The sequence below is a fragment of the Macrotis lagotis genome, chromosome 7, assembly GCF_037893015.1.
Source record: "Macrotis lagotis isolate mMagLag1 chromosome 7, bilby.v1.9.chrom.fasta, whole genome shotgun sequence".
In the NCBI taxonomy this organism is placed as follows: Eukaryota; Metazoa; Chordata; class Mammalia; order Peramelemorphia; family Peramelidae; genus Macrotis; species Macrotis lagotis.
The window spans coordinates 847372-859665 of NC_133664.1; the positions used below are offsets into that span (position 1 = coordinate 847372).

Here is a 12294-nt window from a genome sequence, read left to right on the forward strand (position 1 = left end):
TCAACCTATGCAACGCTGACAGACCTGACTCTAAACTTCAAACCAAAGACCATTGACCACCCTTATCCTGCCCAGGCCACATAGGTGATCTCACAGATTCTCTTGGCCAAGCAGGACCTGGATGCTTCTCTTCAAATTGCCATTGTTTCTCATGGTCCAGTTAAGGTAGAACCTATGGGGCTGAAAGGGCAAGAAGCCCTGAAGGGCAAAGTCAAGAGGGGCTGACACCAAGTCAGGAAGGATAAGGGCACCCATGAGGGTACCTGAAGTTAGAGGACAGCAGTTTTGGTGCAAGGAGGATCCTCAAGTCCAGCTGAGCCAATGAGGAAGTTGAGGGGCGTCTGAGATGGGTGATGAACTCAGGTCCTTGGGATACTAAGCTCAGGGTTCAATCCATAATCATCACACTACTGTTCTGCAGAGAAATGTCACATTCTACCCATGGGCTCAAACAAGAAAGAAAGTTCAGGAGGACAAAAATGGTGGAGGGGTATGGCAGGACCAAAAAGGTGGTGTTGAAACAACAGTGCATCAGGTGACCCATTTATTTGATTTTAGCATGCACTAGGAAAGGCAGAGTGTCCTGAAGAGATTATAGCACTGCACTGACCCTTTCTATAAGGACAAGGACAAGCCCAGGAAAACCATCTGCTCTGCCATGAGGGTGACCAGTGCCGAGACCACACTCAAGGAGGATAAGCTAAAGGAGCTGGGGATGTGCTGCTGGAGAAGCAACTCTGGGAGCACAGCTGTTGGCTCATGCACTCGACAGGGAGACAAAAGGAAAGTGCAGTAGGAGCTTCATAAATGCCTATTAATTTGACCTGGGATTAGGTTTCTCCTGTTTAGTCCCAAAGTCAGAACCAGGAACAATGTGGGGGGCAAGGGGGGTTGTTAAATGGCACAGTGGATAGCGTGACAGCCCTGGAGTCAAGAGGACCCTGGAGTCACATCTGGCCTCAGATGCTTAGTAGCTGTGACCCTGGGCAAGTCACTTAACACCGTTGGCCTCCATTTTCTCATCATTAAAATGAGCTGGAGAAGGAAATGACAAATCATTTCTAGTATCTGCTGAGAAAACCCCAAATGGGATGGTGAAGAGTCAGACATGACTAAAATGACTGAATGACCAAAGGGGAGAGTTGGGAGCCTTGAGGCTGAGGAAAGTTTCTGAACCATCAACTTTCATCAAGTGGAATGGGCTGCCTTGGGAGGTGGAAGGAGACCCACCCGAGATATGGTCTGACTGGAAAGGAGACTGTGACTGAGCTGTACCTTTAAGAGTCAAATGTAATGTGGGCAAGCTTTACTCTATGCCTAGGATCTGGAAAAAAGCAAAAGAAAGACAATGAGGAGAAATTTCATGCTTGTTTGACCTCTCTCAGGGATTACTTTATGACAAAATTATCAAGAATTCTATGAATTCTGCAGAGACTGTTCTTTGGCATGGCTGAAGAAGAGACCAAAGTAACTTATTTTCTCTTACTTTGGGGGAGGAAGGGAAATTTATGAAGACAGTTCCAGAATGAACTGGAAATTGAAGAAAACTGACTTGTCGTTATAGAAATGATCTGAGGTGATTTGAGCAATTTTCTTTCTCATAGCTGGACTATTATAAATAAGATTGTCTTTGTTTTCTTAGCTAATGTTATCTATTCAGTATTTAATCAATGAAGGATTTAATATAAAGTTCTAAGTAGATACTACTGGGAAAGAGCTTTTTCCAGTTGATTTAGTAAATATTATTTAATAAATTCAAGTAGGAGTTCAAGGTAAGTAATGAATGAAGACAAGCTCCAATTTAAAAATTTCTAAGAAAATGTCCAATTAAGGCAGCAGGCTCAATAAAGGGGGACTGCCATGGTAGGGAGTCTCGATCCCTCAGGGTCTGCTGAGGCCCCTTCCAGCCCTCAGAGACCGGGATAGTGTTTTTTTCTGGGAGGACTGCCTGCTTCCTGGTCAGCACAGACTTCCTTGATGAAGTTCTCTAGGGGGCCAGACTCAGGAGCTGGGAGTGTCAGCACATTCCCCTAACCATCCCTCCAGCAGCCAGTCACAAATAGACTTTTTTTTCTCCCCTGGAAATAAGAGCCTTTTTTACACATCTGGCCAGAGGCAGGCCTTTGGACAAGGCGTCCAAGAGCCTGTCTTGGAAACAAAGCCACCATTAGCTCTGGACCACTCTCTACATGCCTGGAAGCTTATGGTGACGGGGTGGGGGAGGTCTCATTCTGTTAGAAAGTCAATGTGTTCAATATGACAGTAACGCAATCACACCATTTCATTCTGGATTCACACGGCAGATACTTCAAGCTACTTAAAAAATTAAGTGGCAAATGTATATGAAGAATATGGATCTTGATATTTTAATTATGCTCAATTGAATGTACTCAGATTTAAAGTGCTTTCCTAAGTGACGTGTGCTAAGAATATCTAATTGCACACTGACATTCTGAAATGTGTCCTTGCACATATCAAAAATAGATGAATATAAAGTTATGGAATATGACTAATTTTTCAAACAAAATCCTAATCCATGATTATTTTACAAATTATAACATAACTCCAGATAAAATATGAAATTTTACCTTTGGGCTCAAGTCTGACCGATGATGATAATGACAAAGACACAGTCTGTGCCAGGAAGACAGCCCTTTGCCCATCAACAGGCACAGATTCCAATGGGAGAAGACCCCCCACCAGAGGGATGTGGCAAGTGAAACATGTGGAACCTGGTTCCAAGCAAGCTAAAGCTCCCCTCTGAGGACAATGATGGCCAGAGAACAGGGACCTGGTTGGGCCTGGTTGCATGGTTGACCTGTAACATTCAAAGTCTGGCCAATCTTCTTCTTCTAAGAAGGTGGGGAAGATGTTATGGCCACCTGTCCACCTGTCAAGACCACCTGTCCAATGGCATGCTTGACCCACAGAACCCATAGGGGCTGAAGCTGGCCCAAAGTCCACCCCACAGAGCAAGGAGGAAGATGAATCACTGATCATCAGGTCAAATCTGAGGAAACCCCAAGGTCTTTGTGCCCTTGGGGAAGGTGATTAACTGCAGTGGTTGAAGGAGGAAGCCACACCCCAGCTTTAGGAGACCAGAATCTGCCACCACTGCAGGACCTCATGGGTGCTACGACCCAAATCTCCTCTCTCTCGTTTCCCCATTGAGTAACACTGGTCACATCTCACTGACAGTCCACACACTCCTGCCATCCCTTCTCTCTTCACAAATCTGGCCAAGAAACCAAAGTGGAGCCGGCTTGACTGACGTTAGAAAAGCAATTAAGTGAGAGACCTGTCAAATCTGTTAACGTTCTGATTCTGTGCGCTTGGTATCACTTAATGACTTACAGACCGTTCCATGTCTCAGGGTATTTGAACTGTGAGAAACATGGGACCTCATTCTTCTTCCTATTTCCATCCTAATCAATCCCTTGTGGGTTAACTCAACAACTAGAAGGTTAGAATAACCCTGTCCCTTCTCAAGACAGTGAGGAAGAAAGGACAAAGATGTTCTGGGACAAGGAAAAGGTCCAGAGACCTCAGGGCAGCCCAGAGCCACCCCTAGGATGGTAGACATACACAGATCCCTATATGCATAGTCAAGTCACTCCCATTAGTCTGGAACTCGAGTTCCATTTTTATGAAATGGGTTCTTTTCAACATCAAACTGCAAAAGTCCATCTAGATTCTGATCCCTTTTTTGAAGAGAAACAGAAAACGTTAAACCTACTCCAGTGTACTCTATGCAGCACCTGCATCAAGCTCTGAGTTGGCAGGCTGGAACCTTCTTGTTTCTTCTCAGGCTCAGGGGTAAAGGGCCCAGCCCAGTTGAGCTTCTTCCCACATGGATAAGATCTGGGGAGTGTCTCTGCCCCAAGGATTCCACGTCTGAAGTGGGGCCTGCTTCATGTCAGTCACTGCTAGAGCAGATAAGGAGAAGAGACCAGTTCCTAGAGTCTGCAAAACACTGGTGGATCTGGAAGGTGGCAATTCTGAGAAGCTCTTGAAATCTCTCAAGACATCACCCAAACTTAGCTCCAAGCTGGACCCAGTCACTCTAGGTACCCTGAAATGCTGGCTCCCAGGGGCACCAACGAGAGGCCTGCTGTCTCTGGCTAAACTGAGCTTCGGAGGAACAAGAGGGGCACAAAAGCTCTCTCTGTGAGAAAAGGAGGAGCTTCATCACATTAGCCTGGCAGAGAACATCATGGTCCCTACAGAACTTTGCTTGGTCAGGGTTAGATTCTTAGTCCACAAGGTGGGAACTAAAAGGAGCTGGGGCCTCCCTCTTGGCTTCTTCAGGACTTGGCACAAGAGATGGCTGAGGAGGACAAGTCATTTGAAAGCATGGAGACAGTGGGAAGACTGGGGGGGGGGGGTCTTCCACCTTCACCCCTAAGGAACTGGAGGCTCCAGCATCTCTATTGCCTTTAAGCACTACCTAGAGGGAAGGTAGGGAGCTCTCCATCAACTCTGGAGAAGGAGACCCTGCTCAGGGTGAGGCTGCAGGACTCCCTTGATGGCCATCAACCAGAGCACTGCAAAACAGTGCCAGGCTACATTGGTGGAAGATGGCGGCGGTAGGCCCTAAAGTCAGGGTCTCATTAAGCTACCACTTGCTTATAAAGACTTAAGAACACAACAAGCCTTCATCAACTCTAAAATTTAACCAAGAAGGAATTTAATTTCCTAAAGTCTTGTTATCACCCATTATAAATCCCAGTAATTTTCCATGTCACAGGAGCAAAGACTTCATAGAAATTCACCATAATGAGCTCAGCCTAAAGACTTCTCCTTTTATGTAATTCAGAGTGGTCTGTGTGGGCTCTGCAGGCAGACTCTTGGGGGCAGAGGCCTCCGTGTCATTCCTCCCCCCACCAAAGCCTGCAGGTCAATGGGCAGATTTCCCCCCATCCCACAATTTATTCTGATTCAGTTCCAAATCTCAAGAAGTTTCTAAGTCAAAGGACATAGTTTGGAGGAAATTCAAGAAGAAACAACAGGACAGTGGACAGTCCCTTAGAGTTTTAAAGGGGGGTGTGCTTCAAGCAGATGGGTCAGGCCAGTCATACTCTGTGGCTGTGTCTCTCCCATGCCTCCAACACCAGCACTGTTAAATCTAAGGGGTAATGAGGAGCCAAGGGACCACCGGACCACATGAGGAAGGCTTTCAAGGTCTTCCTTGGACGATGGCCTGTCTGAAGTGCAAACTGCATGAGAATTGGGGGCTTCAATTCTGACATCCCTGATTTCTTGAACTAGGTTTTATCAGGGAGAGATGACAGCTCCGATAATCAAGGGCTGGCAGGTGCTGCTCTCAGGCTTTTCCATATCAGCCTTAAGCACAGGGGCTGCCCTAGCAGCTTGAGAATGACAGAGACTCATCTTCTCTGCAATGCTGCAGATGTCTACTCAGGAAAACCCAAGTGTGAATCTTGCCTCAGATGCTTATTCACTCTCTCATCCTGAACAAGTGACTTCAGCCCCGTGTGCCTCGATAGTAAAATGGGGAGCCATCTGCTTCCCCGAGTGCTCAGAAGTACCTGACGGTGCTAAAGCAAGAATCACCCCCCCCCTTACATATAGCCTCTGTCTGCCTTGGTTTCCTCAACTGTCCCCCTCAGAATGGGGGAGAATACCTGGCAAGATTGCGGTACTCTTTGAAGGAGATGCTCAGTACTTAACTTGTCCCCGTTTTCATCTCTGCCTTCCCCTGCAGGCCCTGGCCAGATCCCCCAGCTGCCAGAGGAAATCCTCAGGGAGAAGCCGAGTATAGCCTGGTGCTTCCCCTGCCTTCCCTGGGCCCCTTATAGATGGTGCTCCAAAGGAGAAGGCCAGGCAGGCCTCTGCTGACATGGGCTTGACTCTCAGCCCTGATGCCAGACACACAGAGAAGGGCAGCGCTTTTCTACCCCAAGACATGGCACAATCTGTGAAATGTTCACCTGAAGCAAATATTGACCCCAGAAATGAAGAGCCGGTATCACAGACCCTGAGGGTGGTGGCTGGGGCTCTGGCAAGAGGGGCCCGGCCTCTGACACCTTCATGAAAGGAAAATCATCCTTGGGGCGTTTGTGGGGCCAAAACGTGGTACAGCATCTCCTAACTAAGATCATGAAGCTCTCCTCTTGTACTCCTACCATAGGTACTCTGAAAACTGCCTTCCTGAGAGTGGCCCTGCCCAGGAGAACCCTGGGGGAGAGGGCGGCTGCTTCAGGAGTCTCTCTTTTCCCCAGTTCAGTGATCAAAGGCTGTGAGCAGCCAAGCAGGGGCCGACCCCTCTCAAAAGAACAGAAAGCTCAATCTGCTGAGTTCCTGCCTCGTTGAAATGACCGATGATGGAAGGGAGACAGATAAGGGACAGAGTGTCCCCTGCACACTGCCCTAACCACACCCCCAGGAGCCTCTGCCCCCAGTGGCAGGACCTCTGCCCCAATGTGAGTGGCCATTTCATTTTTCTTATGAGAACAGAAGCCTCTAGGAGCCACCCCGGCTTCTGCATGACACCGTCCTCTCTTAGCAACGAGATGGACAGTCACGATGCCCACAGATGGGGACCCAGCATGCAGTGAGTCAGGGCATGCCAGTTTCTCCACCCGGGGTTTAAGGGAGAGGGGAGTCCCTTCCTGCAAGGGTAAAGGTGGGCCAGGGAACAGGCAGGAAGGAGCCCAGAGCAAGACAACATGCGGAAGGAGCTCGCTTCTAAGGCGCCGAGAGCAGGGGCAGAACACAGGCAGGCAAGAAGGCCAGAGGCCTTACCCGTCCGCAGCAGGAGCGGCTGGCGCTGTCCTATGGGCTGGGCCTGTGGTTAAATACAGCTCCTTAGTCCACAGGAGTACAAGGGGAGGAGGATCCACCACAGCGTGAGCGATGAGGTACTTACACAGCCGCCAGCAAGGATCTCCGCTGCCAGGGGAATGGAGCCATCTTTGCATTGGAACTTGTCGCGGACAAAATCATTGACCTGAAAGGCAAGACAGAAACTTAGAGGTGTGTCCCGGCAGCATCCCACAGTGAACCCACCAGCACCCCGCACACTCACTGTGAGCTTGATGGCCTTCTCCGGGGCAACCCCCAATAACTGCGGCAACAGACCTGAGGGCCAGAGAGCATGGGCACAGTCAGAAAAGAAGGAAGCGTGCCCCAGGGCCAGACACTTGCTACCCTCCCTCCTCTTTCCTGAAACAGGCCCCAGGCCCCTCACACTGGAGCTAAAAGATAATAAACCAACTGAGAATGGCTTGCCCTTCTGTCATCTCTCCAAACAAAGCAGAATCTAAACTGGCTTCTGTGGACTGCAGAGACCCCAGGTCTTAGCGTGCTGGCTGTGTGTGGCTGTGCATATATATCCACATAAGTAATAAGTTATTTATAATTAAACACATATTTGTATATGAATGGCAAGGCAGAACCTTGCACCAACTACAAAAAGAAAGAAAATTCTCCTTTGTAAAAATGATGAGCTTTGACGACTAGCTTTGGTTTTTGGCATCATCACAGCTTTCCCTGCTCTCCTTTTCCTTCATTTGGGAAGACAGCAATCCCTGTTTTCCAAATAAAAAAATAGTACTTCATTAAAGAAAACTTGAAAAAAATCAAAGGAAAAAAATCAGTTTGTGGAAAAAGTCTAGCTGTGTAGTGGGAAACATCCATGGATCCCCATTATCCCTTGGCAAGGAGGCAGTCAGGAACAGCTTCTCCCATCCCTTTTTCATTAACATTATCGATTTCTGGTCCATTCTCAATGTTTCCATTTACACTGTTGTGGTCCCTGTTTTTCACACTGTTTTTGTGGCTCTGCTCCAGTGCTATAAATGTTTTCATCCTTCTCTGAAGCCATCACATAGACCATTTCTTAGGGCACAGCAACATTCCATTTCATTTAGGTGCCACCACTGGTTTAGCAATCAATGGGCATCCATTTGTTTCCAATTCTTTACTATTTAAAAAAAAATATGACTAACTCTTCTGGTGTACAGGGGGACTATCTTTTTTCTCAGTGGCCTCCTTGAGTAAACCTCAAGCCCAGTGTCAGAGTATAGATATTTTAGTTACTTTACTTGCACAATTCCAAAATGGTAGTACCACTTCACCACTCCACCAACTATGTACCAAAGTGCCTTTCTTTCCACAACTCTCCAACATAGATTCCTGTAATCTTCTGTCATCACTGTCAATTAACAGGTTTTAAGGTTAAAAACCTTAGGGCTTTTTGATTTGCAGATCTTATTAATGATTTGGGGCAGATGTGTCAATATGCAGCCCCCAACACTCCTGGGGGGGCATTCTTTTACAAATTAAAATGCATTTAGAAAACAGTTCACAAAATAAATAAAAACAATAAAAATGGAGAATTGAACGTGGCTTTTAAAGTTAATTTTGCAGCCCCTATACAAGGATCATTATGCACAGCTTATTAGACCATTTTCATTTGAAGCTGACAGTGCTGATTTGGAGCATTCCTTCCTGTGATTTGAATGCTGTGTAGTTTTCCTTTGAACGGCTTGTTTATATGATTTGACCAGCCACACAGACATAATCATTTGTCTACCTCCTATGCTAAATCTTATCAGAGACTTGATGCAGACTTTCCCCCCATCTGACTGCTCTCCTAGATGCATTCATGTTGTAATCAAAGTTTTTCTATCCCATAGCTGGGAGAGGGACATGCTCCATTTCTCTTCTGAATCTTAAAGTTGTATCTCCCTTTCGGATTTATTTTGGAGCATAGTATAAGGTGCTGGTCAAAGTCCAATTCCTACCAGGCTGCTTTACAGCTTTCCCAGCAGTTTTTGTCATATAATGAATTCTTGTTCTAATAGCTTGGACCTTAATTTATTAAATGCTAGCTCCCTGTATTCATTTCTACTTTTGTATATTATATATCTAATCTGTCCCATTGATCAACCTACTTCTTAACTAGTACCAGATTGTTTTGACGATTATCACTTTGCTATTTTTTTAGGATTATTTTTTTTGCAAGGAAATGGGGTTAAATGGCTTGTCCAAGGCCACACAGCTAGGTAATAAGTGTCTGAGGCTGGATTTGAACTCGTATACTCCTGCCTCCAGGGCTGGTGCTCTATCCACTGTGCCACCTACCCGCCCCTTGCTATTTTTTTTTAAATCAGATGATTTTTAATGTGGGAATGTCATTCCCCTTATCCCTACTTCTTTTTCATAATTCTCTTAATATTCTAGATCCCTTGTTTTTTTCAAATGAATTTTAATGTTATTTTATCAAGTTCTATAAATCTTCCCGTTGATAATTCAATTGGTTTGACATTAAAAGTGTAAGTTAGCTTTAGAAGTATTGTCATTTTTATTATGTTGATCCAATCCAGTCATGAGCACCAAATATCTCTGTGGCTGCCCTTTATGGCTTTATGAAACTCTTTGTGATTGAATCTATATAAGTCTTATGGGAGGCATGTTGGGAGACATTCTCATGTTTTGGAGCTATTTGGAGGGGCATTTTCCTTTCTATTTTAGTTTCTTGTGCTTTGTGATTATTATATAAATATGGATTTTTGAGAGTTTATTTTATAACCCAAAAGTTTGCTAAAGCTCTTAACTGTCTCGATGAGTCTCCACTGATTCAAGTCAACGTGGGGAGACTTTTATCTGTAGAGTGGAAATTTGAAACCAAACAAGAGAAAGCGGTGATCGTATAAGTACAAAAAATGGGTGAGGTATATAAAGAGAACTTGAGTTTGAATCCTATTTCAACTCTACTTCATGTCTGAGAAGCTCTACATCCCATAATGCAATGGTCAATCGAAAAATTTAAAAGCTTGCGTGAACAAAGTTAATGCAACTAGAGCTAGAAGAGATGAATTTAACTCAGAAATCAATGATCTTGGACCAGGATTGGAGAACTATGGCACCTAAGGAATTGCCACAAATAAAGAGAATGAGAATTCCTTACTAAACAGAGACAATTTTCCAAAGATGAAACTAAAGCATCAATAATTGTAGGAAAGAATACTCCAAATCACTAATAATAAAAGAAATGCAAACCAAGAAAAGTCAGATTTTTTTCATCTGAAATTCACCAAACTAGTAAAACAACAAAGGACAAAAATAGTAAGTATCAGGAGTGGTGGTTCAATCATTTTGGAAATCAATCTGGAATTATATTTTTAAAAAGTCACTAAGTGATAGGTACCCTGCAATACCATTCTGAGACATATGGCTCAAGGAGACTAAAAACAGAACAAAAACCCAACATATTTTAAAAAATGATCATTATGCTTTTGTTAATAGCAATGAACCAAAAGAAAAAAAAGGAAACGACTGAACTATCCAGGCAGCAAGTGGAGCCCTGTTGTCCTGCAGAAGAAAATGAGACCATAACTCCAGCCAAGCTTGGCAAGTCATATGGTCTGAAGTAGAAAGAGGCCAGCAGCACCCTGAGAACCACGGATGAGACTGCCACAGGAACCGGAAGACATCAGGGGTGGTGGACCACAGACACAGAATAGGGTCTGCCACATGGCCAGACACGGTCAAACCACTACAATGAACGTCTTCAGAGAACTGTGGAAAGGCCATGAGTAGACCATGGAGCAGTCTACATGTCCAGAGGCCCCCAACAAAGCCAGACACAAAACAATCTCGACTCTCTTGGGGCTCACTTTTGAAGGCAGGTGAGTTGGAGGTGAATATCAGACATCATAGGAGCAGGAGGAAGCAAGGATATTTGGAGGCAAAAAAGGCCTCCCAGAGCAGGGAGAAGCTGGAGGGCATTCCCGGCCTGGGCACAGCTTGGTCAAAAGTCTGGTATCCAAAAAGCTATGGTTGGATGAGGGAGATGGAAACAGGAAGACATGGGACAGGCTGGGCTCTGATCTGCCATAGAAATGGAGGGAGGGGGACTACAAATATAGGAAGGGGGATGACATGAAACAAATGAATGGAAGTCAAGGGCCTTCTGACAGGAGGCTGCCTGGTTCCCTGGCACCACGGGTGCCAGCACAAGGACCAGTCCTGTATCTTGGCAGGTGTCCCAGGCCTGGCTCTAATTAAACCCTCAGAAAAACTAACAGTCTGACAGACTGACCCTGGGACCTCACCCTGCTGCAGCCCACTCTTCTCCCTATGCTGCTTCCCCTCTGCCTACACTTGACTCCTTTCTCTTGGTCTTCACCTCACTCAATCCCTCTCAAATAGCCTTGGTCCAGCCCACTTGATCCTCTCAAGAACTTTGGTGATAATCTCCACTTTACAGCTGTGGAAACTGAGGTAGATGGGAGCTAGGAAATAATTCATACAGCGTGGGCACTCAAGTTCTGAGAACTGGGGGCACCCTCAGTGGAAGAAGGGCCCAGTTGAGGTCTGTGGCAGTAACAAAGGTGGTAGATGGTGCCCTTCTGTCTACTCTTGTGACAGACTTGGCAAACAGGCCTGGCCAGGGCATTCCTGGGCCACTGCAGACCCAGCTGCTTGCAGACCCATTCTCAGGTCACTCTCCTGGTGACCAGCTCCTCACTGCCCCTCACAATCCTTTGTCCTCTATTAGATTGTAAGGTCTCCAAAGTTAAGGATGGGCTTTCTTTTTCTGAGCATAGTGCCCAACTCCTGCCTAGAAGCCTGGGCCTGAAATGCCCATGAGCCTTACTCCCCCACTCCAGGCTCCAGTCAGTCACCACCACACCAGGAGGAAAGATGACCGCCACGTTGTGGATGTTCCACGATCTTCCACAGCACTGCCTCAGCTTCTACCTTAACCAGAAGGTGTGTCCTGGGGGCTGTGGGCAGACAGAGGGGCCCCTAGGGTTCAGAGAGCCTTGAGAGACCAATAGAGGTATCTGCCAAGGAGCAAGGGAGCCCCCACCAGTGCAAGTCTTAGAGTACAGGACCCAAGGGCTAACCACTGCAATGACATGACTTTCTTTTGGATTCCCATTACAGGAAGGCCCCAAGCACATGGCATGACTAAAGAACTATAGTCTTTTCTAAGGGACCAGGTCCCATGGCCCTCTGTTTCCTAGAACTGCTGAAGGGTCAGGGTTAGAGGGATTCCTGGCAGCCCCCTCTGTTGGCTGGCCATCCCTCAGCTGGTGGGGTTCTGGGGGGCCCACCCACCCTCAGCCCTCTGAGGCAGCCTCAGGGGCCTCATTTCTTCAGATTACTGAAAGGGGCCAAGCAAATAAACCCCAAAGGCAAAGGGAGGCCACTCCTCTCCTTATCTCTGCTGATTATTATTAAAGCTCTGGAAGCTTCCTGAAGTTAAAAGGTGACTTTGTAGGAGCCACATTCACTAATGGGACTGGAGGGAGAAGGCCC

General features: G+C 46.3%; 1 protein-coding gene across 1 annotated transcript in view; it reads right to left on the reverse strand.

The window, feature by feature from the left end:
* The window catches only part of SLC25A13 (solute carrier family 25 member 13), an 82554-nt gene that overhangs the window by 10228 nt on the left and 60032 nt on the right, over positions 1-12294 (reverse strand). Inside the window, exons 12-13 of the mRNA XM_074195359.1 lie at positions 7049-7101; positions 6890-6970 (exon numbers count right to left, since the gene is read on the reverse strand). Of these exons, the coding sequence (XP_074051460.1) occupies positions 6890-6970; positions 7049-7101 (134 nt within the window). The remainder of the gene's footprint in view (positions 1-6889; positions 6971-7048; positions 7102-12294) is intronic.